The 17,579-nt window shown below is 39.8% G+C and overlaps 1 protein-coding gene across 2 annotated transcripts in view; it reads left to right on the forward strand.

The window, feature by feature from the left end:
* Positions 1-3,189: 3,189 nt before the first annotated feature.
* LOC111259630 (carbonic anhydrase-related protein 10) overlaps positions 3,190-17,579 on the forward strand; it is a 123,589-nt gene continuing 109,199 nt past the window's right edge. For both annotated transcript variants that reach the window (XM_022831782.2, XM_022831783.2), the window contains exon 1: positions 3,190-3,587. In XM_022831782.2, coding sequence (XP_022687517.1) covers positions 3,521-3,587 — 67 coding nt within the window. In that variant the 5' untranslated portion in view covers positions 3,190-3,520. The remainder of the gene's footprint in view (positions 3,588-17,579) is intronic.

Consider the following 17,579-nt stretch of genomic DNA (forward strand, 5'->3'; position numbering starts at 1 on the left):
ATGCAATTTATTGAATCAAAATGGGCCAGTGCTGCTTTTGAGAGCTGATGTGGATCCTTACCCACTGCAATAGCACAGCCCTCCGCAATATGCTTACTGAGTGATCGTCGTACTAGATGTCAATACGATTTCTAGGTAAGTTAACATAGTGGCACATCAGATTACCATGCTTCCACGCCAAAAAGGACCTGTCGCGCCTAAGCGATGTCTTTCACATGTTTACTTTGAGTCCGAGCTCATCGACATATACCTTAAGGTGAGCAATGCTCGTTGAATATGACGCCAGCTTGTTCTTCTGAAATAGTACACATAGGCTCGCGGTATTACGAGAGACGGTTTGTGAAAAGTTGAGACAGAAGTTTATAACAACAGCCTTTCTTTAGCGACATCTTACCAGTGAAAAACACCTTTACCCTCGAGCATCATAGATCTTTCCTCAGCCATTCCTCAGAGAGGCATTAAAGGTGTGTTATCCGGCGTTAAGTATGCTTTGAACAAGAAGGCCTATTGTAAATCTTCGTTGGAAATCAGAGTCGAAGCCCGAAGTTTTCGCTCCGCCGGAGTTTATGAATAGCATCCATCACTTCCTGTATTTCAAAATTTCGATCTAAAAGGTCGCGAAATTCAAGCGTTGACGAATCCCATCTTCATGCATAAAACAGACAATAGTGGAGAATGGTATTTTAACCGGCTATAAAATGTTCGATCGGTATATGCAGAGCGCTATAGCCAGCAGCGGGGTTATAATCGTATCTGGATCCCTATAAGGTACACTAACGAGAATTTGCTGTTTTGCTGCCGAAGTTCTGTTTTGAAAAATATGTGCAGTAGGCGAAGTGCAAATATAGAAGACGCTAGTGTTTTCATGGCGAGGTACTGGCGCCTTTCGATTCTGCAGGTGTCGTCAACTCACGATCTTTTATCGTGGGACTGGGGTTGCATCGTTAAGTGAAGCAGGATTTTTTAAGTGTCATATTCTTTTCCGTCAATTAGGCGGGAAATTAGGCAAATTTAGGTTGAAAAAGAAATCAGTTGGCAGGTTTCGAAAGTGGTGACTGACGAGGTCTAGAAGCGTTGACCGCTGTCAATATTAATAGCACTTCTATTGGATTGTGTCACTTACCACTCTTGTCTGCTGAACATTACCTACCTAGAGATTCGACTCCGCTTGCTAATAGATTTATGTCACGGATATCGGTGAGCGAGCTGCCCATATACGTCTTGAACTTTGGCGCCACATCATCGTCCACGATTGTAAAGACGAAATCCCGAAGAAGGAGAGGTAAAATTAACATTATCGCACTGTTCGAGCGGTCGATCCATGTATCCAATAAGACAGCAGGTGATTGATCTACTAAGTGGAAGCTTGAATCATCAATGATGCATAAGGTAATTGCAATGGTAGCATACAATGGACGAATACAAACAAAGTACCAAGCGTACCTCTCTTGCTAGCGCTGGATGAGAACCCCCAAGCGCCCAAAGCAGCCTCTGACTTATTCCTACGGTCGTTAACTTCAGAAAAAAGCGAACTATATATACTGGTACTTGGAAATAACTAGCAGCAAAAGGTGATCTATGTGAGTATTATAAATTTAGAGACGGGTACGATGGGGCTTTAATAATAACAACACAGGAAATGGGTGGGTACAAAGAAGAGAAAAAGGAAATCGATTGTACTGAAATGAGCACAAGATACTGCCAAGCGCTTCCAAAAGATGGATGTACTTATACATTTCTAATAATTTCCTAGACTTGACTTAACGAGAAGCCACTGCGATAAAAACTTCATACTTGAAGAAATTCAGTGTTCACAATAAAGTAAATATAAAACATTTGCTCACATACATTAAAACAAACTGGAGAAATATTTTGCAGAAAAATACGCCAAACGTGAATTAACTCGCATGAAAAAAAATAGGAAATTAGACTTCCTACATGGGTTTTTCTTATTTAAGCTAAACATGATGGGTTACCAATAACACTTGACACGACTCTTCCCACGATTTCGCCGCTCCTGTAGGCGACTGTCACCCTGTCGTCACAAGCGAATTCGCAGACGTAACTAACTGATAAATCAAAAACATCAAACAAGCGTTGTTAAGTTGTAGGTAACCAGTGACATTGATATAAATTTAACTTGCAGGGATTCTCGGCGTATTTTCTAAACATTGGCCGTAGTACACAGTGGTAGATTTCGTTGAAAGCTATCCGACTTAACGGTCGAATGAGGAAAGTATGAGTGGAGCTTCAAAGAAGCCGCCTTTTAATAACCACATTACGATTGTTTTTTTTTCAACATTTGCTTTGTTCTACGTTGACTTGTACCAACTTTTAAATAAAAGGTTAGGATACAGTATTAGGATATGTGATAGTTGAAACTTTTTTAACTATTATCCCTACAATTAATAAATGTGTATATTGTCGCTATGTTAGCTCAACTTTCTTTAAGTGCTGATCTTACAACCTTTGTCGATTACTATTGAGAACTCAAGAATTTCGCTTTGCGAAAAATCAGCAATCGAATTTAGCCTCACAATTACGTTAGGTAGGTATGTAGCTCATATAATTAAAACCAGTATAGAACTAGTAATAAACTATTAGAATAATTAGCAGTCTTTGTGGCTTGCATTTAAGGCAAGTATGTAGATTACACACGAGCTCCTTACCCAACCATTAATCTTAAGGACGTGTCCGGCGTTATCTTATCCTAAGTCATACGAGCCCTTTCGTAAGTGCAGCGCATACACACGGCCTAGGCTTACGAACGCGTCATCCTAAATACGCCTGACTAAATTGCCTTTTCACGCTATTCTTATTGTCCCACCACTATGAGCATCTTGAAGGACTAAATTCTAAACGGCCCAACTGCATGCAGCACTTCAACCCCACTTCTCCATCACTAGCGCTCTCCAGCGCGCTGAATCGTTGTAACGATCGACGACCTTCCTCTAATTGGCTTATAGTGTTATTATCACCATTCGTTAAAACGCATACGTACACATGTATGCATGGAACATACAAATTACGCTTAGATGCACGAACACTCACTCAGATAATGTTGAACTCGATCTGAGTGACCAGCGTAAGTACCCCTCACCTGCGACGGAAAGATCCCCCACTCACTGCCCTCTCTCACAAAGGAGAGGGTAAATAAACTTGGCCTAGTCGGTCCAGGCTGAACTGTCTACGCCAGCAAATGTACAAAGGATGCGAGGGAGTGCGGTTTCCCCTGTTCGTGGCCTGGAAAACTCGTGCTTCTCTCCTTCGGACAATGCCTTTAATTACCTCATTACACTACAGAAGCGATCAATATTGATCTACTTTATAGAAAGCGATCACCATGAGTGCTGAACAATAAATCGAGTAAACGATGCAAAACCGTTGTTCAACTTGAAATAATCAAGTTCTGTGTTGTGGTTAACTTGCTCGAGCGTGTCTAACGCGTCAAGAAGCTGTGTCAAGTGCTGCCTCCCTTAGTAGCACGGCTTCAAGGAGAGCCAGAGAAAAAGTGAAGCTGATGCTGTTTTCCGCTTCGAATATTCAAATGGCCTTAAAGTACTGCTTCCTAATTCTGCTAACTACGGGTAAGTTGCAATAAGCAAATTAATTATTTTCAGACAACCCTTAACCAAGGACTGCGTAACGTGGTATTCTGGGTTTACCTCTCAGTACCTACCACCGATTTATGCGCTGCCGACAATGACAGATTAAATAGAATAGGAGTAACAGTCATAGTACTAACAACAATAAATTTCCAACAAACACGACCCTATTGGATGTTTTACATGATCAGAAGCTATGTTGTCTGAGACGATTGTAACTATGTACGTTTGATAATATTATATCAGTAGAGATATGCTCTGGAGCAGCCACGAGGCCTTCCACAGTTCTCACCGAATGTGACAAAATCATGTGAGAAAAAAAAATATTCGGAGAACAATTGACAACAAGCGTTCCCTTTAAAAATCAAATTCAAAAGCAAGCTTGATATAACCTGTTTCGGTAGACATTCGGTAATCATTCAACGAGTTAAATAATTTTCGAGGAGAAAGATCATTTTCTGACGTATCGTTCTTTGGCATCTCTATAGAAAAACGAAAATGCGGTTAAGCTAATATGGCAGACGTGTACTCTACTGCTAAATAATAAGACGTCGATTGGTCTATTTCGGTAAAACAAGTAAACTTAGCGAGCCGCGTATAACGGTGCCGAAAATGACTGTTTTCGATATCCGGACCTTCAATTTATGTCCAATTAGTTGATGAGAGTTGTGCCTGCTGTCGAGATGTTATGTTTCTTCGATATTCCATTGGACATGACATATCTTAAATTAGCTTTGCCAAAAAGTGTGGATTAATGGTTTGATGAACGACTGGCAACTTACTTGAGGCCCGAAAGTATTCGTAGCACTTTTACGATGCACAATATATACTGTAAACTGCGCAATTATAGATTTTTTCAGATATTCTTCTTCTTCTTCTTCTTTGACGACGCTTCTTTGAATTACTGCTCACTAAAGGTTAACACTTGCAAACCTAAAGCGAATATTTAGGGACCTTCTATTTCTACTAGAAGGACTGTATTGAAACGGAGCGTTCGAATGGTTCCATAGGGGGCCACTATGGCCGGCAAAAATGTCAGATCCGACATTTTCCGAAAATAGACCATGATAGTAATCTTCAGGTGATGATTTTCAATCTCGCAACGCCACATGTGTAAGTTCGGGCTTTAGTCGTTTACTGAATTAGTACGTACTAAAATCCTTTTTTAGGTGATGAATGACGCTACCCCGCGCCGCAGCAATAATAACAACCAGATCAGTGATTCGCGCGAAACGAGACAACCCAATCTGTCACACAGCTCGCAAAAAAAGAATGACTATTTATAATATTACATAGATGAATACCATCTCAAAACACCGATGGACCTCTACAAGTGGGAGTATCGCCCGAGACTGCTTGAAAATGGGTACAATACAAAGTACCTCATTAATCAAAATTAATAGGAAACGTTTGCGATTAGCTGAAACCTAATCATCTCAAAAAGACCGTACGTATCGAACTGACACCAATGCGTGCTTAAAACGACAAGTTCTATGAGCCAACTTACGGCTATCTACAGTAAAAACATAAGAATAAGCAGCTTTCGGCAAGCACAGCTGGACAGTTCGTGAAAACGAAATAGGAAAAGCGAGGCGTTCTTCGTTGATTGAAACTGCTACACTCAAGGAATCTAAAACAAGGCTAAGCCTATCTAGACGTTTAGGTTTTCTACAATTTTTAGATGGGGTTGAAGCAACGATCAACATTAAGTTCCTATATGAATCATTGTATTGAGCTCTACAGGTCATTGCCATTTCGAAGCTTCTTTAACATGCCTGGGGGTGTTTCTTTTTTTAGCCTCTTTCTTAACAGTGAACAGCTTAAACTTCTACTAGTGATTATGGATTTAATTCCATTAAATGAACAGAGTTTAGAGAAGAAGCTAGACGAATGTACTGAGCGGAATTGGTCAGAAACCACAGAATAACTTGTTTCTATCTAGCGAAAATAGACCTAAATTGGAAAGTGTGGTAGTACACCTTACTTCACAGCAACTAGTTACCAGAAAGTTGTAAGTTTTGGAAAGAGAATGGAGAGCGAACTTATTCACACTGAAGCACATTCTTAACACTGTCCTATCATGAGGATTTTTCACTGATGGGGTCGTCGAAGACAAAACACCTAGAGGTACATTTAGCTAAAGATATTCTTCTAACATAGTAAAATTGAAATATGTGCGAAGCAGCTTTAGGGACCCGCACAGCCTGTGCGTCTAGAAGGTCCAAAGAAATGCAGAGTGCCAGATTTTAACTGCGGTACCGATGTGGCATGCTTTCACTTTACCAAGCAACGGCTCAAGCATCTGTGCTACCATGAGCGGAGCAAACTTGATGAGCACAATGTTACAAATTGAACGATATTTTCTATTTATATATCAGTTAAACGTCTTACCCCCCGTGGATAGTGCAAGCATACAATGGCATGGCAAGCAGTTCGAAAGTCTGCTTAGTAGTCGGTTTCTGTAGACATAGCAAAAGTCTGAACAGATGGGTGCTAGGCGGTGACAAAGACCTGAACAAGTAACCCCGAAACGATCGTAACGCTCATTAGAAACATTCGTCTAAATGCAATCAAGACAAAATTCTAATGTGCCGATCAATATCAGTGGTCATCTTAATTATTAGACGAGCCAAGCTCGAATAGTCTAGGCCATCACGTATAGCTTATTTTTGCAAATGCCTTTGGCAACCATTATTCTTAAGGGCAGCAGGAATTCCATTAACAAAGTACAACGGAACATCTATTGACAAGTAAACGTTTTGGTTAGCGAAGGCTCTTAGCGAGTATATTTTAGGTCCGCTAGCACAGCCGTTCAATAGGTCAGATGGCCTACGCATAACATAGCATCCATGATGAAACGTACTATTATGTTAATTGTTATAGTATTTTATCTTTGGAAGGAAAGTTTATGAACCGCAGCTGTTTTTTCAGCCACTGAAAGTACAGTCAGATTCGGTTGCATCAAAAGAGTTTGTTCTGCGTGGGAAGGGTTCAGTATTATTTTAGCCAATGGAAATAGGCCAACCATGGTCTTTACAAAGATGAAACGAACAAGCAGAAAAAGCGGGGCAGGATGGGTAGCGTCGCAGTTCGAGCTGAGCTTCAACTAGTAACCGCTGTTGGTCAATAGCGGCCCATAAAAAAAATTATTGCTGCTAATTGATCCTGAAGTTATTTATTATAGCCAAATAAACAAGCGGTAAAATGATCTGAGGCTAGCTCATTTGCTGAGTTACAGCTCTCGAGTTCTCAGTGCTTACTGTTGCATAGTTCGAGTTTGTATCACGCTTTGCCATGACTCAGACATTCTGATACTTTCAGTATAAACATTCGAAGCTGAAGATAGTTCCGACGACAAGTAAGCATTTGAAGTGACGATATGTTTAGTGCCTAAATCAGTCATCACCAACACCATCTAATAAGTTTATCTTACACAATTGGTTAGGTTGGTGAAATAAATTGGTTAATTTATTTTCGCGTGTATATTTACCACGCCACGTTCAAAAATACAAAATAAAGATCTTTATCAACCAGGAGAGGAAAACGTATAGAGAGCTGTGTTAAATGCCTGTATACATCAATAGTAAAGTAGCACTTCATAATAAAGCTGGCCGTAAAGTTATGATATCATCTTAAAATTTCTTTAACGTTTTGGACGAAGTAAAAAAAAACTTCTACCCCTTCTCTCCCCAGCAGTCCCAGTCAGTTACTCTGGGGGCTTAAACGAACACGCTTAGTTGGTAGTATCGATCTAGATATCAAGATCATACTGTAGACGAAAGTGATGTGATAAGCATCTCTTATCTTACTTAATATTACCGGAAGGTTATCTGACGAAGTCATACAGGAAGTCCCGTTCGTTTAGGACTGATATTCTTGGCTACGACCACTTACAGAGCAGTCGAATGAATCGACGGCAACGTAATCCCGTAAAATTCTAAAAAGCCGTGTCTACCTCTGATTAGGCAGTATGCTTGTCTTATGTACTGCTTAACTACATACGCATTGTTGAACTTGACCTTAGTTCTTCGAATAATAGAATCTATGTGTACGTATTTGAAGAAGGCATCCGAAGTAATGTGCTATAAAATTCAACTGACCTTAGTGAAACGAGTTGACCAGCTTTATTTCGGGCTTCTTGAATGATAGAGGGTTTATGCTATTCGTATAGCCAAGTTAGGTCAGTAATCAAACTAGTCGTGGGGCTCTAGATCTATGCGGGGGGGGGCAAGTTTTGCCAATCGTCGGGCAATCGTCGGCTCTCCAGCAAACTCTTGCGGTAATCGAAAGCAGCGTGGTACCCCGACACTGCACACAAGTACTTGGTAATGCATTTTTCTCGATGGAATAGACCTTGCAAAAACTGCAATAGTGAAGAGTTTAGGATTTAAAAAAATGCCTAGCTTTTTGAACTTCAGTAATAAACAGTCTAATTATATTGTTGCTGTGCCCTTTATGATGCGTAGTCTAATTTTCAGGGTTGTAGATTTGAATCTTCCTTCTGTTCATATAGAGTTATAAGGATTTCGCTATGCACACAATTAGTTTGTAAGTTTGTAGTTCCCGTGAGGTCGGGGATGTAGAACCGCTAGGAAAAATACAAAATCGATATTTATAACATACATTCTGAAAATAACAAGTACTTACGACGGGCTAAAACGGAGCACTAAGGTACGCCAGCAGAAACAGAATATATTCTTAGTTTTTTTTTTCGAAGACCGATTACGCACTTCGTCTATAAACCAAAGCGCGGCTTGTAAATGTCCTCTTTATATAGAGATTAATTTATATTTTAAATGGAAATAGCTAAATAACTACGATATACTTTTCGTAATTCTTTACATAAAAAAAGGGCAAGACTTTTGTTTTGCTTCTATAAATGTGCATAAAAATAATCTAGCCATAGTAAGCTTATATATTTGTAGGCCGAAGGTGCTGGATATTTGTGTGGTAAAGTGTTTTTTTTTATTTGACTGATGAGACAGCCTGCTGATTTGACCATGAAGTCTCGGGTTCGACTGCCAGCTAAGATTTACAGGTTTTTTTTCAAAAAGTTCAGGTTTATTAAATAAATCAAATGCGTCTGCCTTGGCTTAGAAAGATGAATGTTAAACTAACAAGTATAAATTATTCATCACTCAATTACATTTATCACTTTACATTATCAAATATAAACATCATTGCATCCTTTATACAAAATAAACCAGTAATCTGATTAAAAAAAAACTCATAGCTATACGTAAGACTTCACCATCAATCTATGGACAATACATAGTTGGCGTTAATAATAGCCCTAAATAAAAAGGTTTCAGCCTGAAGTACGACTCAGTGCGTTAGAATTATATAGAAATTCGTAGCAAACATTGTTACTCCGTATAGCATGTCTATGTAGGTTCTTACGTTGAAATGATAAACGTTTTTCTGGACATTTACTTTTTTTCCGAGAATTTCCCTTGTTCCATCCATAAAACCATATTGCATTAGACTTGCAGAAACTATAACCCTTTTAAGGTGTCGACTTCACGAAGAGCTTTGAGCCGCGTCCCTCCACTAAGTTCTTCAAATTGTTGTCTGCAGAACGCCATATAAAAATCGTGAAACAAATTAAGCACATAAACTTTTCAATATGAATATCTAGATATTACATGAATGCTTTTATACATTAATAATCAATATATTGTATTACGTATCACAATAGAATTGTGTGCCATTTTTTTTAGCTCCACAAGTAACAGTACACGATACTTCATAGGGAGGAAAAGATTGAAAAGAAAAAAAATAACAATTATCAACCTAAAAAAGTGCAAACTTGATACAGTCTTTGAGAGATGACGTTCTATTAATAACTCTTTACGATATGCACGCAGCTTTCAGCAGGTGTGCATAGTGACGAAGTATCGTACGTTTAGTTGGCTTGTTTGATCGTTCCCATGAGATAGTTCTTCTATAGCTAACCGCTTGCTGCTAACTGTTGTAGTATATGTGGGGAGCTTTTTTTGCAGCCGATGGGCCTATTCCTCGCGTCTGTGCACGTATTCTTTCCGTCCATATCACCTTCCTCTCGCGCTCAGTGCCGTAGAACCTTGCATCCAAGCAGACATGCACGCCCACCCAGCCAACTGTACGTATGCAGCAAAACACCCACTAGCCAATTACCCCTTAGTACTCGACGGCCGGAGGGAAGGAGGAGGACGCGACCGCGGCAGCAGTAGCAGCGAGTGATATCTCCACTTGGTGTGCCGCCTATTAATAGAGGCCATTAAGACCAATGGATGCATGGGATAAACGAACCATCGAGAATGGGCCGATACAGGGGTTCGTTGGAGAAGCACCAGAGGTCGGTTGGTCCATCTTCGTCCATCCTGAATTATACAGCTCTGTTCCTGCTTTGATCGCGTTGCCGGCTTCTGCCTTTCACCGTATGTGCACCATACCAATGGCTGAACACGACGCCAGGGGCATGCAAGTCATGGCTTCTGTCTCGACTTTGGTGGTGACGATGCCATCGGATATACATACCGGGTAATGGTAAGCGGCACGTGTCCGTAGCTGCTGGTGGCCAAGGTCCCCAGCCCCCACCTGAACCGTCGACGAATATGAGCCAGAGTTAATCAACGCTCTTCCTGCAGTGGTGTGAAGATACACGCGCCAATTCGCAGCGACACCAAGGCCTTGTCGGGCCGGCCCGCTGCACAGATACACGTTCTGTATGTATGAAAGATACATTTGAAATGGGCGTCTATCAAATGTTCATATGGATCTTCCCTGCACGATAGGTTTATTGTAGTCCTGAATCAACTGATATACCCAAAATGTGCTGGCAGTGCTCTGCCTTAGCACCCACTCTCACCATAATCTCATCAAACATATTCACTTCAGCCGGAGCTTACCAAAAAGATTCTTATTTATTTATTATCGAGGAAATTATAATGCTGCATTGAAGAAGTCCTTTTTTCGTCTTCTTCTGTTTGAAGATCTAAACGAGGCGATTGCAAGACCCATCCTAATTGAATTTAGCTGAAAGTGCTCATTTATAGTAAAAGCCTATGCTTAAAAGCTACTATAGCGCAAAGTATCAGTACCGTAACATAGCTGCACGCTACCTGATGTCTCACGACTCCTCATAATAGCAACAGGACCTGTGGTCCATATATTGCTCTTCCCACTTCATCTGATAGTTCTCCCATCACCTACGCTCTGCATAGCACACCGCTCATATCAGTAAATAGATAGATGCATCGTTCGCCTATGTATCCGTAGATGTGTACGTAGTTATCTGACAGTCGTGGGAAATTGAAAGGACGAACGGTCGTTGATTTGCAACGAGCCTTTTGAATGGCCTCTGATGCTGCTGTTGTAGCAGCTACGTCAAGTGATTGAATATACAATCGACTATGTAGCAGTTTGCGAGTCTGTATAGCCTATTTCGACATTAGGCTACTAAGAACGTATTGGCTTACGTGCATCTAATCTTCAGATAGGTTCTGTAGGTATATAACTGTAAATAGTTGTTTCAATATGGATTTTGATGTCGATTCACGTCCTATGCACAAAATTGCTTTGCTATAAAAATATATAATTGTACAGTGATTGGTTGCTGTACAAAAAAAAAATGTGTTTTTTAATACTATTATATAGTTCCATAGAATTAGTATTTATATGAATAATATTCACTGCAGTTTTGTTTAGGCTTGCAGACGTACTTCATGCAATCCATACGGAAAATACGTTAAATTCAATTGAATAGTAACTTCATAATAGCAGAGTAAGCGAACATATTCATACTTTAAGCGCTTCCGAATTACGTCGGAATATGACCATTTAATCGAGGTATCCTCGCATACTTAGTAACTTCTCCAACCGTTCAGGTCCTCACCATACGATAGTATAAAGCCTTGTTGTTTGTTAACACAGAAATATAGCAACGATAAACCGCTCAAACTCATACTTCAAGAAAAATCTCAAAGGATTCGATATGGCAGTTTACGCAAGAAACTTTATCATAGAAATAAAAGTGGTGTGAGAAAGCAGGCAGCAGAAGTACCGAAGGGTCTGAAGTCAATATTTTCAGACATTGTGCAATAATTCGCACTAGAATTTCGTCATCCATAGCCTTGGCGGTATTTGAATGAACATCTACTTTGTTGGATAGTATTCTTGAAGTATTGTGCATCTTCGTGAGCAGATGCCATCTTATATCCGTTTTGGTTGGTTCTTTTCTTACCACATTTCGAAGGACAAATCAGACGATCTTATATGATACTGTCTGACGCTACAAATGACAAAGTATATCAAAGCTCTACAAAGGCTCGCATTCCATGAACCGAAGTTCGAGGATACTGTTATTGGACAATCGCTGTCTGACTGAAACACTGCAACCCAGTCAGTCAACCCAAGTTTTCAGGTATTAACCGACATTGGCTATTTGGAAGTTCCAATAGGCTTACAGTCACTAAATAAGTCTCCGGATTCTAGTAGCAAGTTCTAACTTATTATACAACTAAATCCTGTTTGATCGCTATGTATATACAGGCTTCACTATGCTAGCTGAGGACGGGTGCGACATTGCAGACTTGTTAAGTTGAGCTGGGTCAACACGACACAACATGTTGAGGAAATGAATTCTTACGTTCTAATTACCAAAGAGGTTTTTGGTGATGTTTTTAGCACAAAGTCACAAAACCATATACAGAAGAGAGCGAGTCTATATATCTAAGCAAGGGGTCTGGGATGTTAGAGGGGCGATAAAGCAGGCAGTTATAGAATTCGATTGGGTAATCTGGAAGATCCTTACATAACTTCAACTTTTAATACGAATAATTTGAAGCTAGAGGGACAATACAGAGTTGAACATACGTCTGCTACGTAGTTTGAGCCACCTGGCCGAAATAGATATATATATATGCCAAGCCTGTTAAAGAAACTCTACATAACTTATCCCCCACAGGAATTTTTTTTCGAAATTTTCAGCGAAATGATTTTGCTGTTTGGCTCACAGTTTAACATTATGTTGCACCCAAATCCCTTCTATATAACTACCATATTAAGAATTTATGTTCCGGTGTACGAACCTTCACTTGCTTTGTGTTCTGAGAAACTATGGAGCCGGATGGCTCACGCTCTCTAAATTGTACGAACAACCCAAAAATGCAAACGGAATCAATTTAAATCATTACAGCAACAATACCTTGAGTAACAACTGGGTCAAGTCCATGATTGATAGGAAACCAAGAGACATTACTATACGGTCCCAAAAATGTTTGACTTAAGACGCCACGGTCATGCATCGAAATAGCGTTATAGCATAGCCAAGTCGGCGTCCATAGTAGAGCACCTAAAACCTGAACATAAACGGAAATCTTGATTGAACGAACTGATAGCACTTTCTTCCGATTGTAACAGGGACCAAATTTTTTTTAGGAAGGCGATAGGTAGACGGAGACTATCGCTAGAAACTGATCTGATGGAAAGTATTCGACACCTGTTGTCGTAAGCGGTGACAAGAGGTAACACGACCCCAACAGTCAGTGTGAGCATGGACCAAGGACAAGATGAAGCTGCCATAAGTTAAGGTCAACGTTAGTAGACTTCGATTATCTAAGGAAGTATACAATACAGCGCTGTTTTGTTTATCGACGAAAAGAAATAAAATCTAAACTATACTTTAAAAAACAAGGTTTTTCATGCAGGCTGTGGGTGTGGTTATGTGAGTCCTTTCAATACGCTTGTCCTAACGTCTAAAAGGCCGGCGATAGTTTACTTTCCCTCAGCTACTCTAGGAGCTAAAATAGGGTAACGTTTTAAATGCAGAGCTAAATGATAATTAAGGCGCGCTTCGTGGACACTTGTTTGCTCGTCAACTCGTTGCGGAGCCTCCACTACAATATGAGTAGTCGCAGGAGCATGCAAAAGTACGCCAATGATAATAGACAGCTGTTCACTCCAGTTTAAGTAAATGCCATGGAAATATTGAATAACGAGCCGGCCAGGTGGGACGCATGCTAAGGTGAACATTTGAAAAATAGCTATCAGCACTATGCCCAAGAAGCATGTAACGCCTATTATCAGTGTAGCAGCATAATACGAGGAGAAGACGTTCAGGGAGCACGTTGTAAAGTAACACTTAACACACTAACACAAATAATAACTTCTCAAGGTTTTCGGCCATCATACAAAAAAATACTCTGTGTACTACTACTAACTACACTCACTAAACGGTGGTTCCAAGTTCCTACTTTATTTGATACCAATTCGGATCCAACGGGGATCCTTTTCTCCACTGAGCATAGAGCTGGAAGATCTCTTTGTATTATTTGTTCTCGGTTTTGAGCTTTGTAATTTCATCGCATACCCAAAGATTCTATTCTCCTTATATTGAAGCATCTAATTCATAACGGCATGGGCCCTGTTATAACTTTTCAAAGATTTCTTTTCTAATCCCTGGTCCGATAACCGTCCGAAATATTTCTTTCCGCACCTCGATCCTGATGTTCCATAACACTGCCCTACTTAAGACGCTAGAAGGCGAGATGGTTCGGAATAGTCTATTTAAACGTAGCCTATTTAAATGTACCTGCCACGCTTTCATCAAATGGCGTTCATTTTTATTTCATTCTATACGTTTTACCCTGACGGGTGCAGAACTATAGAATCCGCTCCTGTTAGCAGTAGCCTTTTTCCTCACAATTATATTCTGATTTTCGACATGAATTTGACAAGGTTTCCTAAACTTACTTGCTTAAGTTATGTTCTACCCCAATTATTCCCATTCATCTGATTACCTTCTCAGGTTGGAATGCTCCTAAATACTTATAATAAGTTGATATCAAGGTTCCCATAACTCTTTCTGCCAATAAATCGCATGGCTTCAGTTATCTTGGATACTAATTCTGGTATATTATTCAACGAGTATTTCGTACTACCGCTAAAATAGCTAAATGGCGACGTACGACCTTAAACGCCATCTTTCGTTTCTTTTCAATATACTTAGGTCTCTAATTAAAGCCTAACTGGGTTCCTGTATTCAATCCACTCATAATAAAAGCTTTAAGTGCCTTGTTTAGCAGACTGAGAAGATAAAGTGGTCTGTAAGAAATCGGCCGTCCTATAGGTTTACTAGCTTTTGACATGGTTAACAGTATAGTTTTTTTCGAAAGTGACCATTTCATTAGAGTTACACTGATTCAAAAGGCCACGTATCAGGTAGGCATGAGGCCTATAGCCAGCGGACTGGCCCCTTTTTCACGTACCTCTTTGCAAGCCTGTCATCAGAACTTCACTGAGACTTTTTGGTGGATCATCAGCCCCCAGAATGTCAAACACGGTCAATCGAACATGATCACATTGTGTAGATATATCGTAGCAAGTGTAAATAGCATTTCATAGGCATAATGCGGCTGTGGGTGTGTAACTGTCAAACAAAGCTGAAGTTGCAGGAGTGCTTGACGCTCACTGATGCGAGTCACGAAGATCTTAAGCAAACGTAATGAGGCTTCCGTAATGCTTTCCAACCGAATCGATCATTTTTATAAACCGCTATCCTTTCTAGAGGAACTTCCGCAAGGAGCAGGCTAGAGCCTTTTCTTTTTTCTTCCCTAAAAAGACCTTCAAACATTTCAATTTCCCATTTGGTCTAATTGTATACTAATCCACTTAAAGCTTCAAATTGCAAAAACATCGACATCATTCAAATAGCATACGTTAGAAATCAGATCAGATTTAATATTCCACGCTTGAACAGAACAGGCCTCGGTGCAATACCTGCTTCATTTCATGGGCTATTCAGATTAATCCAGAATGTCTGAATCAGAATTCCGAGATGTAGCCTTAGCGCCCCAGAGAGTCCACCTCTAAGTCGACGTATGTATTTATGGATGAAGTATTATATTGTTCTAAAGGCTTCAAAAGTGGTCGCTAATGCCCTATTTTGAGCTCAACCCGTGAGTTGTTTGTTGGGTGAAAGCGACTGTTTGATCAGAGGCAACCAATTGTGTATACCTGAAAAACATTTCCTAAGCAAGGATTCTTCAAAAGTATATTCTTTCACCGCATAAGTGGCGTTAATATAAATGTGATAGTAAATGGCCGCTAGAAACTCTTTTGTTATTAACTAACGCGTGCTCCTTCGCGGAGTCTCCCTAAATTGCATGAGTAAGTGGACGTCTCTTTGGCGATAGGCGCAAACAATACGGCCCATTTTTGAACCTTTCCTTGTCCTTGAGCTTGACATATTCTGTTGTTTTTGTTCAAGTTCGGCCAATAAAATCTCCTAGAATGTCTCAAATTTTTGAGTTACCTAATCAAACGCTGTTGTGCCTTTTTAAGCCAAAACTGTAATAGTATTTTTCTTTCAAGTATTCCTTTCCAAACTTTAGCTTACTTCTGAAATTCATCAGAGTTACTAGTAGATTTCGAGACACTAGAATTTGATAGCAGATAAAACATTCAAGCTTCTAAATCGGTTAGAAATTAGTAGATCGCTTCAAGGACTGCGAACGTCTTTTTCTGTAACGCGCATTACTTTCCTCCTATCTCGGTCAAGGTAGCGAATGCCACGGTACTTCCTGCAATATTTCTCGTTAGGACACACGTAATAAATCTCAAGAATTTTGAGAGATCCGGTGGCGCAAATAGAGAATTATCGATTATCTTATTTTCCAAGGTTTTAAAAGCAGTACGATGGCTTCTATTCACCGTAACTTGTAAATGAACAGACAATTTTCAGGTAGTCCTTAAGAAACAGTTGCATGATTCAAGGATACGGTAGATCCGGTTTATATTCGACCTGCTTCTTTGACGGTACAAACTTTGTACACGACCTCACGCACAAACAACCTTATGTCGTTCTTCCTTGATCGTTCTGTCAAAGAATGTCACCTGTGACTAAAAAAATTACTTCGCTTATAGATTTACCACCAGTTCCGCATTATTGAAACTTATGAAAAAAAACGTTATGGTGATTAGCTTTACTTTTTAATGACATTATGAAACATACCACTTACTTCGTCGTCTCCTGGGTATACTTCAGAGCGTTTTTCCGTTCAAAAGGCTATATGTTGTGTTTAAACGCTTCAAAAAGGGTTGGTAAAATCGAGAAATTTCTTCATTCCTTCAACCAATGCTTGGAACTCCTGTTTGTGGATGGCAAAAGCCAAGTAGTAATGTCTATGTTGTCATTCATGAAGCAACGTCTTGCACGAAGTCTAGAGGTTTCGTTGGATCTTAAACAGCTAAAACGGAGCACCCTAGGGGCGATGCAGTTTATCTTTTTGTTTTTGAACTTCAGCCTATCTAATTTACATTTCAGAATGTTACTCTGTAATCGATAGCACAAGCGGCTAACGACAGATTGGAGTACCGGTGTTAAATTAAAAAACACTTCACCGGCGGATATCCTGACTTATGAACAACTTTGGATACGTCTCTTCAGTATTTATCAGCGATCCTATGACATCAACAGACCTTAACCGCTTTTGGAAATTTTTCGAAGCTGATTATATCGGGAGTCTATAACTCAGAGTAAGCTCAAAAGTAGCTTATTACGTTCAAATATGGAGCTTTCGATCTGAAGTATGCATTTCACTGGGTTGTCGGGGTTAGACCGCTTCGAGTCAAAAAGATTATTGTTAGATGAGCCTGTACCTCTTAACTATAGCTTAACTATAAGCGTAATTTTTGGCTGGCTTCCCAGCCTTTTAAGATGGATAAAAAGTCGAGGTCGCGAATATACTCGACCCAGTCTTGTTTCGAATCCCAAGTAAAGATGCAATGTATTGAGTCGGAGAAAACGGCAACTGTTTTTTTACTGGTACGTAGCACTTGCCCATCAACAAACAAAGAACATTTAGAGAAAACGAGCAGTAAATAAAAATTGTAATTACTTCATGGACAACCTAACACTAAAGGTTTAAGAATGATGCAACTATTATTCCTGTTAATCAACCACCAACATATATAAAAAAAAGCAAATAATAA

This window comes from Varroa jacobsoni, unplaced genomic scaffold (genome assembly GCF_002532875.2).
Source record: "Varroa jacobsoni isolate VJ856 unplaced genomic scaffold, vjacob_1.0 scaffold_353, whole genome shotgun sequence".
Classification (NCBI taxonomy): domain Eukaryota; kingdom Metazoa; phylum Arthropoda; class Arachnida; order Mesostigmata; family Varroidae; genus Varroa; species Varroa jacobsoni.